Source organism: Dermacentor silvarum, chromosome 10 (genome assembly GCF_013339745.2).
Source record: "Dermacentor silvarum isolate Dsil-2018 chromosome 10, BIME_Dsil_1.4, whole genome shotgun sequence".
In the NCBI taxonomy this organism is placed as follows: Eukaryota; Metazoa; Arthropoda; class Arachnida; order Ixodida; family Ixodidae; genus Dermacentor; species Dermacentor silvarum.
In genome coordinates this window covers 17,918,003-17,936,630 of record NC_051163.1, presented here as the reverse complement: position 1 = coordinate 17,936,630, position 18,628 = coordinate 17,918,003, and the positions used below count along the sequence as shown (strand labels likewise).

Sequence of the window (18,628 nt, the reverse complement as noted above, 5' to 3'; positions counted from 1 at the left end):
AATTACAACGGTTCAGCTTGGCGAGGTGGTCAAATCGAAACGCGCCAAGCGTCTCAATGCACTGACTTGCCCGTGATACATTCATAAGGGCGTTTTATGTCGCTTGTCGAGGCGTTCGTCCGTGGCGTAATGGTTTCAACATCAGGCTTCTCTTCCAGAGTTCCTTTGTTCGAAACCTGCCCTCGGGCAATAATAATAATGTTTTTCTTTATTGTATGAATATTATTGTATAATTATCGTATGAAACTATGCACGAGGCTATAGTTGGTTGTTTATTCTATGGCTACACCGCGTTGGACCCTCCGCACAGCGACTACCGAAGCGCTCCCTGTCGGCGTTCGTTAGTGTCACAATGCAGCGCTTCGCTTCACCGCTCCTAGATGGCGACTATCACATCCATTGCCGGAAATCAGTCGTGAAACCCGGGATAAAACACTTTCGTGTTTTTTTTTTTTAAGTGTGCGATCTCGCCTCGCGCTCGAGCCACTGCTCGCGCGTTCGTCCTCGTCTTCCACAGCTGGCTTCGACGCCGCTCATCAGGCCAGCGTTCCCATACTGCCCCTCGCGCTCAACGCTGGAGTGAAAGGGAAACAGCGGCGCTGGGGAAGAGGAGGGAAATGCCAGCGGCGGCGCAGTTGAGGACAAGCGTGGTGGTGGCGCTGGGGAGGAGGAGGGAAATGTCAGCGGCGGTGCCCCGGAGAGCCTTTTGGAAACGGCGGAAGCAAGTTCGCGCGCCTTGTATACTTCGCCGCCTGATACATAGCTATGGGTCCAACTAGCTAGGACTTCGCATTCGTAGAAAGTTCTAAGCATCCCCCGTAATTTTTACGCCAAAAGCACGAGCTAGCGCGCCGAACGTGAAGACGCGAAGCGATGATTATGTACTCGTACATATGAGGAACATAACGTCCGTAATATAAATGGACGTCCACAATATGCGTAAATATTTTTGTCTAACGGACAATGACGCCGACACCAGATTTTCTGCGACACGGGGCCCGCAACGTTAAAAAGCGCCTGTGTGGGAAGCCGGTCACGTGGTATATTGGCACCCCTAGTGTATTGAAAATCGCACAAGTATATAGATAGCTAGATAGCTAGATAGCTAGCTAGATAGACAGATAGATAGTAAAAACTAATTTTAGAGCGCAGCGCTTAGGCGCTAGTTTCTGCGCTGAGCGTCGGCGTTGTCCCTTGGCGTACACGAGTGAACGAGCACTGCGAAGAATGAAAGAGCGAACGCGGAACGCAGCGGAGGATGAAAGACGGCGATTTCGAAGAGAGCGCCAGGAGAAAAGCGGAGGAGGAAGGTGCAGCGGAACCAAGGAGTTTTTTTTTTTTTTTTCAACCTCCTTGAACGGAACCATAAAGCCCAGACCACACGTATGCTTGCGGACGCGCGCTAGCTGGCGTCTACGCGCCTTTCGCCTGCCGCGCCTCGCGAGGAATGGTGGTTTGCATCCATAAAGACGCGCGGTAGCGCGCGTTCACTGGGCTCACTCACAGACGCCTTGGCAGACGCCACTTGGTATTTGTATTGACAGTGCTTCAAAATGCTTCGATATCTATAAGCGTAATTGTTATATTTTAGAGCTGTTAGATCAGCACAAAAAGGAAAGAAGAAGCACTTTCTTGCATGATATAAATCTGCTTCACTGAGAGTTGAATGTACCGCGTCGTAGCCAGGCGGGCCGCCGCGTTTCGACGCGCGCCGTCGTCTGTTCACCGATGGCATGGGCGAGCGCGTCCAACGATACCGTATATGGAAACAAAGCACTGCATGAGCGGAGGCCTGTCTGCGGCGGCTGCTGTGAATCACGCCCACGCGTCACCCACGCGCTGCCTCTCGCGATCTCCCGATCAGCGAGGCAGTCGCGCCACCCTTCGCTACATTTGCAACTTGCCGCACGAGACAGTTTGTCCGCGCCAGCCAGCATATCACGAAACGAAACACCTATAGAGCTGCACTAAAATTTCGCATTAGGGAAACATCTGGCGAGCAACACACCACCCACTGATGTAATTCGGAACCCACACGTCCATAGCGAATGGAGCCAATATGTGCACTAGCTTCAACCATACAACATATCCCGCAACCACCGCAGTGGCACTGCTTATATTTGTTACTTTTTTCGTAGGCACAGCTTCCAAATCATTTGGAACGACGGACCATTCGGAATAGCAAAAATATCCATGGCTCACGCCGCGCAGAGCTTTTAAACGAGTGACTCCCTGGCAAAAATCATAAGCAAGAAAGAAACAGGGTGTCTGCGCTCATCAAACCAGAGATGATGCATGTTCTCGATGTATTCAAGCAACTGCTTAAGTCATCGGCATGCGGCGTTGTGGAGTATCATGCTGGTCGCTGCCGAGGCGCAGTTCCTTATGCCTATAGCAGTAGTTGCCTTGCGTGCTGCATCTCACCAACATGTCGCATCCGCACAGACGTGCTTGCACTCCAGATCGCGTAGTTAGAACACCGACCCGGGAGTTCGAGCGTAAGGCTAAGACTCGCTAACGCTGTCATTGCTACACCCTTCGGTGGAAACCAACATATTTTAATGCGAAAGCATTCTCTACCTCACGAGGTGGAAAATCCTGCGTTGGCATGACCACGATAGTCCAAAAAAAGTCAGTCCAAGTGGCCCAAGTGAGATGGCCCAAGTGAGCCAATCGAGACAGTTGATGACGTCAATTAAGGCAAGGTAATTAAGGCAGAGTGAAATAAGGCGAAGTTAATTAAGGCAGGTTTGGGATAGAGTTCATCACGGATCTCGAAGCCACAATTTTTGGTGGGAGTCGAACCCAGGACCTCCGGCATTAATTAAGGCGAATGCAATTAAGGCACAGTTAATTAATACAGAGTTAATTAAGGCACTCTAACCCACGACCTTCGGTGGGAGTCGCACCCTCGCCCTTTGGTGGTCGCAAGTCTATCGCATTCATCTCCGTAGGACTAAGTGCCCCATGAATTTTTTTCTTAAATTTATTACAACAAAGAAACATAACGCGTGCTAGAGTGCGGCTTCGCTGATTTCCGTTCATTCACGTTAAAACAAACATTTCGATCGATACCGAGCGCTACAAGACAAACGATAAAGCTAGCGTTGTTTCTTCTGACGTTTATTTATTTTTATTTTTTTCGATGATCCAAATGACCGGAAGTCACGAAAGGTTGTCGAGGACGGAACATTTCCATTGTTACGCGAGTGGTGCAGAAGTGGCTCAACTATTCTGGCTTTTTGCCTTCGCGTATACACGAGAGGTCATGTGTTCCAGTACCGGTCGCGCGTTCACGAGTTTCACGTAACAGAAACGTCTGTGCGCTTTGTGACGTTTCAGCGCATACTAAGTAAGCCGATTCATAACAGGAACCCTCAAAGTCCGCGGGGGAATGATTCCAACTCTCGACTTGAAAGCGTATGAGCGTTGGTTGGGATTCAAGTATACCTGCTCGTCTCATTTGGTTTCCTTATATTTTACGTTACTTATGCCATCTCTGGACCAAACTGCAGTGATGGACGGACGAATTAAAAAATAAACAAACAAACATGCGAACCAGTAAACAAGCAAGCCAACAAGCAAGCAAGCAAACAAACATATGAACGAACAATCACGCGAGCAAGCAAGCAAGCGAACAAACAAACAAACGATCGATCGAACGAATGAACATGATCAGGCCTCATCTCCCATGTTATAACTGCTGTTCGCAGTAAACTTTGTTTTCTGTCAGAAAGGCTGGATGGCAAAGCATGAGACCGTAAGGTTCTTTCGAGCCGCAGGGACACAGCGTCCTCGGTACGGACGAGAGTCAGAGATCTTTCCATCGCAGGACGAGAACTTCAATCTCCGAAATTTCGCCAGCTCCACTGTCCCTACCACATTTGAGCACATGCTCGCGTGAACCCACAACAGTCCAGAGGGCATTAAGGCGACGCCCAGACACCTCGTACAGGTAGCCTCTACAGAAATAGCATACATCCAGCGTTTTCTCGTTTTTGAAAGAGAAACTTTCGTTGCCTGACCACTACTCAACCCCCCCCCCCCCCTCCTCCCTTTCCGACGATTTGTCGTCTAATCGTCCGTTTCTTGCCAAGTGGCCCGTTCCCGTGAAAGCATAATTGTAAACTAGGCCAGGCCATGAAGTGGTACAATGAAAACTGGGCCGATCCCACGGATGCTGTAATCAAAACCACGCTGATTCCGGAGACAATGTAATCAAAGCTGGTGACTCGGTGGTTCTATCCTTGCACCTGCACATTATGTGTCCTTGTAAGTGCTGATTCATTTAATGATGTTTGTAACGTGATCCGATTCTGCAGGCGGCGCAGTCCTGATAATGCTATCGCATCACAATCGCTAAGGTGCGCGTGTGGGCGAAGCTTCGTTCGTTGCATCTTCCTCCAGGTTTTAGCGTCAGTGTCTCACCCAGTAGCCGTACTGCGGGTTCTTCCACACAGCTGTGGTACTTAGAGGAAAGGCTCAAACAACATAGCAAAGGAAATCTCGCCGGATCTCGCCGGAGATCTCGCCGGAGTCAGCGGGAGGGCTCCTCGATCGCGTAGGTCGCGTGGCAGGAGGCAACTGATTGACCACCTGTCCGTCAGATGTGTCGAAGCGTTAAACACGCATCGCTATGTGTAATGTCTTTCTTTACATACACCTCTGGTCGCAATGCTACTATCACCGCTCGCAAAACGTCGCATTAGCTTGCAAGAGTATCGCCGCATCCACGTCTGATGCACGTAAGGTGGTGCGGACATCTAGTTAGGTTTGGCTGGGAAATCTGGTAGAGAGGTTACAAGTATGTGCTTTCGGCTGCTTAATTTCACTTTCGAGCGGGATCAGACGCTATGAGTGATGAAACTATTTATACAAATGCTGCTGACGTGAGAAAAAAATTATTAAACATGCAAATAGTGCATTACATGACGTCACACTTGATCGCGAGGTTGGAAAACAATATAATGTTCAAACGCATGTACTTTGTCAATGCTTTGAGGCTAAGCTGCACTAAACAAACAAATTAAAAATTAAAAAAAATAAAGCCGCACAGCACATAATGCCCTCTTTGCGATGTCTAGAAAAGGTTATGGTTCCTTAATAGTCCCTAAAGAGGGCGCAAGGCTCCCCATCGTTCAACGCTGGGTGTGCAGTTGTCTTTGCTGGTCACAAAGCGGCCATAAGTCTTATGTAGTGGTCACACAGGTACTCCGCAGAACAAAAGTACACAGACCAGGAATTCCGCGATAAAGCCGATTTTTTTTTCCTCCATCAGTGAATGTAACTTGAAATTGAGGACTGCAGTTCAAACTTGCGGCATTGCGAACATTCCAGTTAACTCGTCAGTTTCACTTCTTACCTCTCAGTTACGAATAAATTAAGCTCTTTTTTTTTTTTTTTTTTTTGTGGTGAGCCCGTAGTCCGTGGTTTAATTTTTCTCGCGTGCGTACGTGCACTTGTTTCACAGAAATGAAGAAAAAAAATATAAGAAAGTCAACCGCGGTTAAGCGGAACCTCGGCTGTTGCACCATTGGCCATCGTGACTGGACAGGACAGACGAGGCCAACCAATCGCGTGCTATTATATTTCGCGCGAATTTAGGTTCAGCATTGAGTCCCACGACTTGCTGACGTCATGCATGGCGTCTCCCGCGCTACGCCGATTCAGTGCGACAGCATTTCCACAAATGACAACTCTTTGCAAGCGCTCGCTATAGTTCGGGGTTGCCAGAAACAACACGAAACGTTGTACGACAGGTTCGTGATTAACTGTCCTCCTGCCTGAGTGCCAGCAGTAATGACCTCGCGACCGACTCTCATTACGACGGGCGTTCATCCTTCAACGTGGCCTCGTCAATCGCTGCGCGTGTTTATTTTATCTACCGTACGTTTTGTACAACCGTCTTACTTTCTACGCGTTCGGGGCGATCCATCTCGAAAAAAAGCATCCAGGTTGGCAGGGCGAATTCGTTTCACAGTCGCATGCAAACGTTTCATCGTCTTTTTTTTTTTTTTTTTTTTTTTTGCGTGGCACTTGTATCGCGGTGTTGGAGCGTGTCATTTGCCTGCCGTTGCTTAAGTCTAATGTCTACCAAGCGGGAATAGAACGCGAACGGGAGAAAAAAAAAACATACGAGAAATTGTTATTCCGCACTCGACAGTTTGTCTGACATTGATGTAATTTACTTCACAGACTCTTCGATTCCGAACTGGAACACATGCATGCAGCGAACGGTTGCACTACGACCGTCGCTGTAACGATTAGTTCTTTACAGCAAAACTGATAATGAAATGGTCTATATTGATAACTATCACAAGTTAAACTGTGGTCGGCGCGGCTAGATAGATTACGTCTATAGCTGTAACTACGTTCATTTGCAGGCATGCTCGTAATGTCCCGTATGAAGTCCTACCCTAAAAAATTTTATCATTTATATAATTGACTGATAATTTCTCCTGTGTTGTCTTTGCATATTGACTTCTTATGATATAATTAAAAATCGGGTCCCTTGGCCTCATTTCGTACGGACCACCACCTTATAGACGTGTGGTTGGAGCCAATAGCTACGCCCATGCCACGAAGATGCTACTTTATAAAAACCTCCGTAGTTGTTCCGGTTACCTACGCAAATTACTTCCCACCCTTATTTGAGTCTTAGATATTTCGCAAAAAGAATAGATCGGCGTTAAGCAGTTTTGTACCGCGCATGAGCCTAGCTGTTATCGCAATGCTTCTTTTTGTACGCACTGAGAAAATGTAACTGATCATTGTTATTAAAAAAATTCACCGACGATAACGATACTCCCTAATTCGAAATTTGAGCGCCGCTGTATACGTGTTTTCATTTCGCGATATATTGGCGGGCGCAGGTAATCTGTCCCGTGCGGCACGTTGCAAACGGAGTGAAGTGTGGCGCGACTGCCTCGCTTATCGGGAGATCGCGAGAGGCAGCGCGTGGGTGACGCGTGGGCGCGATCCACAGCAGCTGCCTAAGCGGCAAGGTGCCTAAGAGCTCAGCTCTAAAAAAAAATACTGTATGCGTGAACATACGAGACGCCAGTACGTGATCCACGCTCAATAAACCAAACAAAAGTGTGATTTTCACTCATTCGCAAAAGTTAAAGGATGGCAAAAACAACACAAGCGTAAACAACTTATGAGCGTTTAGAGAAAATAAAATGCACACACATGCAAACTTTTTGCAGTGCGTTGTGACACGTTTCACTCCTCACAACGCGATAATTGGGGGGGGGGGGGGGGGGGGGCATCGTACTGCAAACTTATAGCGAAACCATGGGTTGGGCCGGATAGCTACATGTGTACGTGGCTGGTGTATTCCATTTTACTTTTGAGGTCGTTTCATACAACCTGACAATCCTGTATGAGAGCTACGTACCAACGTTATCACCGCGGCGCGGCCCCCATGGTGCATGCTGTAGAGTTATCACAGTAAAGAACTGCGCGCTATGGCGACCCGCTTCATAAGGCGAGCGCGCCTTGTGCGTCTATGTTCGCGGCGCCCTTGGCGGTGACCTTGGCGATACTGCGCCGTGACGAAAAATGACCGATGCCGCAAAGAGTCCAAACAAACACGTCTAAGAATGCTCGGACTGACGTCACATTTCTCGGGGAGGTTCCTGTAAACAAAGTAAAGTAGTGCCTTTGAAAAGAACATTTGGTACATTTCGGTCTGGGTGGAAATCAAACCCGGGCCTCCACGGTTCAAGACAAGCACGCTTCCCTGAAGCCACGGCTGCTCCACGGTTGTGGTTTACTAAAGGTGTGCCTAGTGCGTTCCTGATTGCACACGACGTCACGTGGACACAGAGACGCGTTCGGGACACAGCTCGCGCGTTCGTCGTCTTCGCCCTCTCCACAGCTGGCAGGCTTTCGCCTTCACGTTTTACGAACGTGTAACACTCGCCACCGTTTTTTACAGCCTACCTCGAAAGACGCTGTTCAACCTTTGAACGGGGACAAGGACACAGCATGCGCTAGCGTCATGCGAGTGCTCCTTCAGGACTAGCGCCAGAGTTGCGACGTCACGAAAATGTGGCGAAGCTGTCCTCAGTTTTACGGCACGCAAAAAAAATGGTCTATAGGATGAACAGCGCAGTTCTGAGCTTTCGATATTTCTAAGTCCCCTTAACTCCTTTCCCAGTGTGGGGTAGCAAGCCGATGATCGCATTTCGGTCAACCTCCCCTGCCTTTCGCCATCTTATTTCTCTCTCTTCCCATGTAAGCGTTAATTCTTCACATTCATATAGCCTCTAGCGGTTCAACTTTCAAAGCACAGTGGCACTTATCTCTTGTCTTTTCGCCGCCGTGTTCCCACCATTCATCAGTTATTTCATTACACACTTAATCGGGTGGCCTTACATCATCCCGGCCTTTTGGCAAACAATTTATTGTCAGCGATTACACTTTATTACACTGCTAATAGCAGTAAATTCTAAAGACCTTTCAAAATTACTCTCGCCGGGACTGCGAAAAAAAAGACAGCAACTTTAGCAACAACTTTATAAAAGCCACTTTAAACATCGCGAGCAGCGTTCGCTTGAATATCGCGCGCTGCCCAATACGAGCTGGAAATATTAAGCGCACGCAGCGACGAACATTAGGAAGCTGATTTCGCTGTGTGATTCAGGGCGCAAGAAAGTTTGCAGGCGCGGCCTCGTGTCTATCAAGCCAGCCTCCGATTATAAAAAAAAAATATCATGAACCATCCCACTGCGTGAACGTGGATGACATGACACAGAATTTTGAACAAAGGCACGAACACGTTTATTGTCTCGATTGGTGGTGATTATTTGTCTTTATAGGTGGACAATTGGTGTTAGTGGCCCGCCGGCGCGGATTGCACTAGCGCATCTGTTTTCCCCGTCGCTCTTCATAGGCGCGTTGCATCTCGGGAGTCCGGACTATACGCGGCATCCCCATTACGACGACAGAAAAGAAATTAAGTTCAAAATGGAGACCGGCAACTTGTTTTTCTGGTTTGTTTATATAGCGCTACCGCGGGAGAGCGAAAAGAAAGGAAACTAGATACGCAAACGCTTGGAACGCCGACAGAGAGAGGGCGGTGCGAAAGTAGACATGGCCAACGCGATTAGCACGACGGCAAATCTTTGAGAAACCTTTATTATCTACCTGGGAGTCTAGTGACCTGGAAAGTAGTGACTATTGATGATTAATCTACTCAAGAATGCATATCCGAGGGACGCCGACGAGCCAGCTGTGGAAGAAGACGACGAGAAACGCACGAACAGTGGCACGAGCGCGTTCGCGCGGGACCTGAGGTTTTGCTTACGCACACAAGGAACCCTAGCCATAAACATATTCGCTGTAAGAAATAATGTTCAGTCTGCAGCTCGCAAAATTTTAACTTTTTATCTTGTATATTCCGTGAACTTTGGAATCCGCGAAATACGGTACATATTTTATCGCACTAGCCACGCGTTTCTTGTCCACGGGGCCAGACTAACTTATTCTTTGCTTCCTTTTTTCTTTTTCTTTTTTTTTCGTTTTGCCAGAGCAGCCAAAGACTGGAACGGCATTTCCAAGAGCATCGCTCTTATAGATGCCCTTTGAGCTTCAAAGAAAAGGTAACAAATCAACTTTCGCGCTAATAGCACGCAATCATACGTTTATACTGTATTTCTTTAACTCACCCTTTCCGTAATACCTCCTCGTGGAGTCCTCGAGAAAATAAAAATGAAATCGAAAGTGTCAGAATGGATACCCGCGAACAATGATTGAAAAGCGGGTCGGCGATCTCTCTAAGCGGCAGTTCGCGAAGACGCTGAGAAGGGTCGTGTTCACTCAACCTCCGTGGTGTTCCCGCGACCCTGACCACTCTGCTACCGTGCTCGAGGTATCCGGTTCGATTCCCGACTCTGATAGTCACATTCTTATGGCTGCGAAACGCTAAAACACACCTTTCCCCCACTGTGAGCGAGCGTTAAAGAACCGCAGGCGATCAAAATCAATTGGAAGTAGTCCATTACGGCGTCTCCGGTAGGCCTCGTTATGCCTTGGGATGCCGACGTCAGCGTGACGTCTGCTGTTGAAAGGATGTTCCATGCATTCACTGCCATGGCCGCCTGTGGTGCTTGCTAACACTCCTACGGCTAATTTCCTTACACGTACACAAATGCTAGGGAAAGTTAAGGGGAGCACATCCGCCGCAGTGTAGAGAGCTTTAGCGTGTCCGGTATTACGGTATATGCAATGGCGTTTTCGTTCTTGTAAAAAAAAAACACTTAAAAAGGTCACGTGTCCACGATTACGCCTTTGCCGAAAATTTATACCAGCAGCGAAGCAGAATACACTTGGTTACTGCAGTAATAGCTCTGTGTTTGTCTAGTTGAGATCTGTGCCACCAGGTGGCGAGGAGGTCGCTCACGTTTACGGCCCGGTAATCCGCAAATGCCATCGCGTATTACCGTAATACCGGACATGTCAAAACTCTCTAGTAAGGCACCGCACGCGAAATGCAGATGTGAGTTCGACTCTCACTGGTTCCAAGTAGTTTTTCTTGTGCGCTGTAAGTTTACGGACTACGGGATCTAAGAAACCGTTTAAATAACGAGCAGCGTGTAACAGTAGCCAGTAAAATTGTGTACGGCCATGTTGTTAGCATACTCTACTCGAGGCCCGCAATGTAAATACCAGGCTACACTGTGAGGCTGCGGAGATATTCAGCTTTTTCTCAGATTTCATGGTCCGTAACATTTTGTGATTGAATGTACATGCCTATAATTCATTCATTTCATTCATTGCGATTTTCACATTTATCCCCATTTTATTAAATAGGCGAAATTAACTGTTATGTTTAACAGTTAATTTCGCATGCGCTATCTCTGGCTTCATCGTCGGTTTGTTTCATATGCTTAGGACCTTAAATGTCAGCAATCAATTAATAACTCACTTCGATTGTCTGCTCTTTTCGCCCACGCTCTGCGTTGCCATGCCACCCCTGTCTGCCTAATCGATTGTTAGCAAATATACAATTTATATATTATATGTAGAACTTTCTATTTTGATTTCTATAAGGCAGTTGCAGGTTTCAGGGGAGAGCGTCGGCTACATCCTGGAAAATGCGGTAGCCGGGCCCTCCGTGCCACCGACACATAAGGCCGTGAGGGTCACGACATCATTTTTGGCCTCGCACAAAGGTACAAAGTGGAGCTGGTAAGCTTCACGTCTGTCGTTTCTTCTGTCTGGATTTTTGCACTCGCTCTATCCTGCTGACGCCTCTGCCTTCTATCTTTTACGGTCTGCCGTGGACATCAGACAAATGTATCTGACTCAAGGGCCCCAATATTCTCAGGATTCCGTGTATTTCTGTAGATAAAGTTTATTCCTCCATATACTAACTCTTCAATCACAAATTATGACTGGGCGTTATTATGACGTTCCAAATTTATATATTTCTTTCCTGGAAATCCGGCACGAACGTTGCGGGAAAAAGTTATTTTTGATCTGTCACTCCAATATTCAGGTCGCATCAGGCAAGACGCGATAATTGCAAAGATAATTGATCGCGAATGTTTACCATTAATAGACGATGCATTGTACCATTAAAACGATCGATTTGTTGCAAGTATACAAATGTGCTGCTTAATAATGAGTTGAGGGCGTTCTGACGCAAGAAAGAACAACAAATAACAGCCGCAGTGATACAGAATTACACATCAAACTTCTCGTCGAACCTAGTGGTGCACCTTTTGAACAACGGTGGTTCTGCATTACTCTCCGTAGTTTCGTAGTAAAGTGACCGATGATATTGTTTTTGGCTTGCATAGAGTTACGTCTGTATTCAATATTCTGTCCAAGACGCTCACCTTTTCGTCACTTGTTGCAATATCGAAAAGTAATTTGCATCTCCATATGGAGACATCGGGTCGAAAGGGATAAAGTGGTTGTCAAGGGAATACATCAAGCAGAAGGATAAATATGTTTTTGTGGCCCAGATCATTCAAAGTTGTAGCCAAGTTGCGCTCAACATCGTTGAAAGCCGTCGTCGTATTTCTCTCCTATCAGTAAATACGAAAAGACGTTTGTTCGCTATCAACCACCTGTACGCCTTTGTACACAGGTACGATTCAACGTAATTGCGACATACGTTTTATTGTGAAGTTATTAACTTACAAACTTGGCGGGACTTTATATTTTAATGAGATATCGCACATTTTCTTCATTTGTTTTTAAAAAATATTTGAGCACCTATGCCAATATCAAGAATCAGCATAGTCTTACATTTTCGTTTATGTACACAGAATTTTCGTTAAAGTGGTTTAGCAACTTCGCACTCATTTTCTCGCGTTGTATTCGTCAATATACAATATTTATACTGGAGGCATACATGGCAACAAGAAAATATGATTTGTTAGGTATCCACTGAAAAAAAATTGATGAACATCATTGTATTGATCATTGCATTGAACATTTAGTCCACTGACTGTTAGGAGCAGATTTTCTAGTTAGATTTTTTTTCGAATAATTGTCAAAAAATGAAAAGATAACGTAAAGCGTTAAACTTATAGCTACGTAACTCAGTAATCACGCCAACGATATCACGTTACGCAAACTGTATCTATTACACAAAAAAAGCGTACGCAATTGACATAATATACACCGCTCTGAATCATAGCAACAATTTGTGAACAGCACTATTGCAAAACTCCCGTAAACAATGTAGTGACTTTTCCAGTTTTCTGTCCGATTGTTTCTTCGTTAGTTTCGCGTATATTACTTAATAAAAAGTTGAAAATTTTCACGTTAGCTGTGAACCAAGAGGTCATATTTGTCTGCTTTAGATGGTGTAACAGCAAAGTTTACAGAATTGTTACGTGTTGTGGCACAATGCTACAGAGTCGTAAGCTTGTGATACATTCTTTTGAAAATTTACAAATGCTTGGAAATGTTCCTTTTAAAACCACGGGCCTTAAATTGAACTTCTGCTTCCAGCAGTCGCTATAAGTTATCCTTATGTCCCATCTGAAGCATGCATGTTCCATTGAAACTAGTTCAGTGGTTGTTTAATATGCACATTTCTATGTTTGTTCACACCTGTGTGAATAGAGGACAAAGGAATGGGTCCAAAGTTAAGTCATATCCTCTTACAATGAGCAACCGTCACTCTCACCTGCGTTGCCGTTCACTTCGCCCTCGGCATCAGCGGTGCCGTTGACGTGGTGTTCATTGTCCAAGAAGTCTCCACCGTTGATGACCACCTTAGGCACCGGGTTGTTGATTAAGTTGGTGCGATCGCTCCCGTCGGTGACCTCGAGCGGATGGTCAGTCTTGCCCGGCGTTGGGATTCCGGCAGCCTTGGCGTTGGCGCAGCCCATGATAGTCACAGCTCACCGGTAAAGAGGCACTGCTAAGTTTTTTTTTAATGATTAATACGGTTTCACAGCCACAAACGCCTGCATCGATGGTACGCACCAAGTTTGAGATGTGCTTCAGTCTGCGTTCCCCAAGTGATTGTGCAGATCTTCGCGCCGAATCAGCTGACAGCGTCTTCTTGAAGGAAAAGTTAGGCGTGACAAGCTTTGAGTGGTTTCCTTAGAGTAAGTTTGAACATGAGGATGACGAAGCCAAACTTTGGACAGAGTTCAATCGCACATTCGTATGAAACTTACTCAATTTCTTTTCCTTGTTCCCCTGTCTCCCAGTCCAACAGATGTACGACAGCCACTTTTTTTTTTCACATGAGTTTTAGTTTGAACTATATTCCGTTTCCTGTTCTCCTGTCGTCTGCCCAGAAGCAGCCGCGGAATCGAGATCACATGTGTGTCCGCCTGTTTCCGTTAACCGTGGCCTCTGCGTACGAGTACCCGGACAAATGAGGAACCTTCACGCCATGGCCTAGGACAGTGTTAGAGACACAGCATTAGACATCTACCTTAGGCCTCGGAGCTATTCAAGTACCCCAAACTACACAGGCTGCCAGGAAATAACTTTTTTTTCTGTCGCTGACTTGTTGCGAAGAGATCACCTTTGTCTTCGAGAACTCGGCGACGACACCTTACATAACACAGCCCTCGAACAAACACTGTCAACTTGTCCAATGCTCAAGACCGCGCGGATAACCAGGAGTCAAAAAAAGGTGACAGTCACTCGGCGTGCTCCGAAGGGTTATCGCATCGAGCCAGGACTCATCGAAGGAGGAGGCATTGAGTCTCGGCTCGCCAATGCTCGCGTGCCTTCTGTGTCCACGGTGACCGCGAGGAGCGAGTGGACGCTAGGATACTGACTTTCGATTTGCTTAGCGCGAACGGTAGAGCGACGCGGCTCGCCCACGTGACCGCTGTCGTCATCGATTTTGCGACGGGCAACTCCTCGCGCCGACACGAGGGCGCGCTCGCATCGATTCCCGGTTTTTCCCGGTACATCGCGCCGTGACCTCCCCCCCACTCCCCCCGGCCAATCTGCTCGTCGTTACGTTGACCGTTGCCCCTTCGTCCAGGAAAGCGAGCACCGCAGCATGCCTCGCTGATCTGTAGATTGCGAGCGCTGCCCATGTTCTCGTCGTTCGCAGGGGTCATTACACGTATCGGGGGTGGTCTGTTTACTGATGAAAGGAAGCGAAGGTGCTTATGATTTTGGCCTTCCTCGGCAAAGCAATTACAGGATGCGTCTATGTAGCTTTTGTTCTGGCGCGCTGCGTCTGTGCGAATTTAAGATAAAGGCGGTAGTAGTTTTTCAAGCATCGCGGGACAAAGTTTCTTCTGCCGAGCGAACTCGCGAGAGGATGAGGAAAGTGCGACTGCTATAGGATAACGGGCGCAGAGCAAAATAAAGCAAGTCCATATTAGAAGCACCTCACTTCCTGTAGCAGTAGGTGATAACGCAATACTAGAAACGTCAAAAGAAAAAGTGAGAGGAACAGAGAGTTTAGGGGGTGGATGAACACAGGGTCAAGCGCATATATTGCAAGCAATTTATTGCGCACATTATCATGTGGCGCTCACGAATTTACAGAGCACAAAAAAAAAGTATTATCTTTGCAGCCCTACGACATCTTGCAACTGTCTTCTCTCTCACTCTATTTCCCTTCCCCTCCTCTCTCCACGTGCAGGGTAGCAAACTGGACAAATCCAAGGTAATCTCCTTGGCTTTTCTTTCTATATCGATATACATCCCCCCTGCCGGAATCAACGTACATAACCAGGTTAGGCAATACAACGTTTTAAATATCAACCAGAGCTGCACGAAACGTTACCAGGCACAGTTCGTATACTGCTTATTGAAAATTTTCGTAGCATGTGTTGACCCAAGAAATCGCGCGGGACTCTAGATAAGCTAGGAACGCAGACCATCGGAGCGGCTACTAATGATTGCGAAACGCATGAGCCCGTAAGTATTCGTGTAAGGTGAAGACGTGTAATGTACAGCTTGCTTCGCGCCTACCTGTTGCGCACCTCGAAATTATGCGTAAGAACAAATAAATTGCAAATGCACAATTCATAGCGTGTTCTTTATCATGCGTACTTCTTTATGTGCAGTAAGAAATAGCGTTGTCAAACGTGGCCGCACACGTGGCTTCCGCATCAGCGAATTACGCCGACGGCTTCGCTCTCGCTATGGTTTATCGATAAAAAAAATGGTGAAATATGCTTTCGCTTCCTCTCAACTCAGCTGAGTTGCAAGTTATAAGCGGCTAGCGGGCCCAATTTTGGATATCGTATGGCGACACTGGCGTCCGTTGGCCTCACGAGGGGCGTCAACCTAGAAACTGCACGATGTGGGCTATGGTTTCGACTGGATCGGTGGGTATAACACCAAGGACCAGGGGAGACGTTCTCCACTAACGTTTGCGTTACCTTTGCGTTCCTTCAAGTTTTCAAGGGACGCACACAATAATAAGAGCTTGCGCGTAACGGTGTAAAGTCTCCGTAAGGCGCCAAACGCTATCCTAAAGCTGTCTTATAGGGCTCAGCGCATGCCACGGTGCGCATTCGCGATACGCCTGCGTGAATAGGTGGTGTCCCAAACCCGACGTCTATGACGTGTTTCCGGCTCCCAAAATGGCTTCCGCCGCATTCAGCGAGCAAAAAAATATATATACAGCCTTTAAGATCGTCATTCAAAATACAGAGGGCGCCACCCTATGAGGCGTGGATTTGGACACCAACTGATAGCAGAAACGCCTCTCTAGTATTCAGGCACTCATAGCGGCTTTATTTTGGCACGATATCTAGCAGAACGATATCAGAACAAATATCTATCTATAACAAATATCTGTTTTAGGCGCCGCATAAAAAAAAAACACATTTCCCCCATTTAGAAGACGAATATACAGGGTGTCCTACGTAACCTGCGCGAAATTTTCAAAATACGTGAGTGCTACGTAGCTGGACAGAACCACGGTAAGGTTGTTTGCCGTCGCTAGGAGCAAGTCAGACTATTTTCTTGTATTTTGGCTAATCACATAATTAGTTATGGTTAACTAATTGACTTTTGAAATGAAAAATTCCCGATCCATGTTTTCGTTGCTCTATACGTGCTACATAAAAGATTTTTTTTCCCAAGGGTTAATGTAAGCCCGCAAAACAAGAAAAAGTGCCGTGTACGCGCACAAAGAATGCCGAGAACCTCGTGTTCAGCAGCAGAAAAGGGGTTCACGAATGAAGAGTTTAACGCTGAAACTTCTCGTGCCAACAGCAGTGCCGCCATAACGCACAGCAGGCGAGCGGAGCGGAGCAAAATAAGCTTCTCAGTCGCGCTTGTGCAATTTCGGGTCCGCAAGTCCACCGCTCACCTTGAGGCACACGTTTCCAGCTATTGACGTGACATGGGCACGGGCGTGCTAGAACGTAGGGGAACGCGTGCTCCTCGCACCAGCACGCACGACCACAGACAGATTCTGGTTCGACGCATTAGGCTGCACCCAACGTTGACATACAGTGGCGTGCCTGTTATCGTTCAAAATCTCGCGCGATTTTCGTTGTCTCCCCGACCGGTGGACCGTATTTGTCTGCTGCCCACTCAGACAGCAGCATAACGCCTCCTGGCCAGCGCTGGTTCCCCTCTACATCTATGTGTGCACGTGTTTTTAAAGCGAAGCTTTCGATGTCTCACTGATTGGTCCGTGAGCGCCGAAAACGCACTGCAGGAAAGCCAACTTACACAATGGAACTATCTGCGCCTCTGCGCACGCAATAGAACAACGGCGCACGACATACGTATCGTAGAACACTACAGTTTACATTCGCATTTGTACCGATGAGAACAGTGGCAACTGCAACGCCAGGCTTGCCAGACGAACTGTATATATCTGCATTGCATTACGCGCGTCACGCCATGCATTCCCGGCCGTCACCATGGGTAGGCCGCGGGTGCAGCGCACGGCAGAAGAAGAGGCTGCCGTACGCGAACGTAAGTGCGAGCGCGATCATGCCTGTAAGGCCGATCCCGTGTATCGGCAATGGCAGAGCCTCTGACCGTCTACCACAGCGATCACAAGGCAATATACTATGCAAGTGTAGAGTCGTCCGTTAAAGTGTGAGTGTGTGATCAACGGCTACATAGCCTAAAAGAAAGGCTATGCAACTTAACGAAATGTGTCTTCATTCAACTTCGGCGTTCAAAAAATACACTCACAAATAAGCAATCAAATCACATATGCATCGCATCGGGTCGCTCAGCATTTTTTAGGTTCGTTGCGTGGTCGTTGGCTTTGGACTTTAAGTTTGCATGAGAAAAAGCTTCGCATTCAACCATCTTTCTTTAAGAAAAGGGCTTTGATTTTCTTGACTGTGGTTCGTCATAGTTCGCACCGTCATTTACAACTTCAATGGCAAACGCGGAATACGCTTAGCGCGACGTTTCTTTTTATTTATTTTTTTTTAGTTATAACAGCCATAGCTAATGATGAGCTTCCTGTATAAGCGCGTGACGTCACGCTGAAAGCATAAAGTTTCATACGATCATCCCTAGGGGGAACTCTCGCGCTAGTGTCTTCAGTTGCTGCAGGCGGGTCGGTTCAGGCTGCACGGGAATGATGGGCTAAACTTCGGCCTTCTTACTTCAAACGGCTTCGTGACTTTGTTAAACTCAATTTTTTCAACAAAGTACTGCGTAATAACTAATTAAATACTTGGAGGACGCTTAAGCTTCGCTTTAAGAGTAGAACGCGATAGCGCTATCGGGACCCGTTTGCATACGGCAAGTAGGCTTCATTCACTGCAACACTGAACGTGGGAAGGCCAGCTTACAAAGACCAAGCTTACACCGATCCCCTTAAAGTCGGCTCCACTTTTAAACTGAAATGCATTGCTGGAAAGACGTTTTTCCAGGGGCAATATAAGTGGTCTTATATTAAAATGTGAAGGCCCTCGCACCTTTTTTTTTATTATTTTATTAATTGTTTGCTATTACCCCGACGCGCGCAGATCTTGTAGAAATGAGTTTCCTCGTAGCAGAATTAGGTTTTCTCGCACATTCAAATTACCATCCGACGGCGAATCCGACGCCAAATGATAAAGTCGTATATTACCTTTTTTCTGGCGGATTTCACTGCGAGAAATTCAATTTTTGTTCACCAAAACCTTGCACCACGCGAAGGGCCTGCGCGGTCGATGTGGTTAGATGATTTTCTCCGCCACCCGCGATC

At 47.0% G+C, this 18,628-nt stretch overlaps 1 protein-coding gene across 2 annotated transcripts in view; it reads right to left on the bottom strand.

Annotated features, from left to right (window-relative positions):
* Positions 1-18,628, bottom strand: part of LOC119465933 (uncharacterized) — a 57,723-nt gene that overhangs the window by 26,742 nt on the left and 12,353 nt on the right. Inside the window, exons 2-3 of one of the 2 annotated variants that reach the window (XM_049656979.1) lie at positions 13,456-13,530; positions 13,154-13,390 (exon numbers count right to left, since the gene is read on the bottom strand). In XM_049656979.1, the coding sequence (XP_049512936.1) occupies positions 13,154-13,358 (205 nt within the window). In that variant the 5' untranslated portion in view covers positions 13,359-13,390; positions 13,456-13,530. Of the gene's footprint in view, positions 1-13,153; positions 13,391-13,455; positions 13,531-18,628 lie in introns of those variants that run through there. The other variant, XM_049656980.1, reaches the window with a different exon arrangement.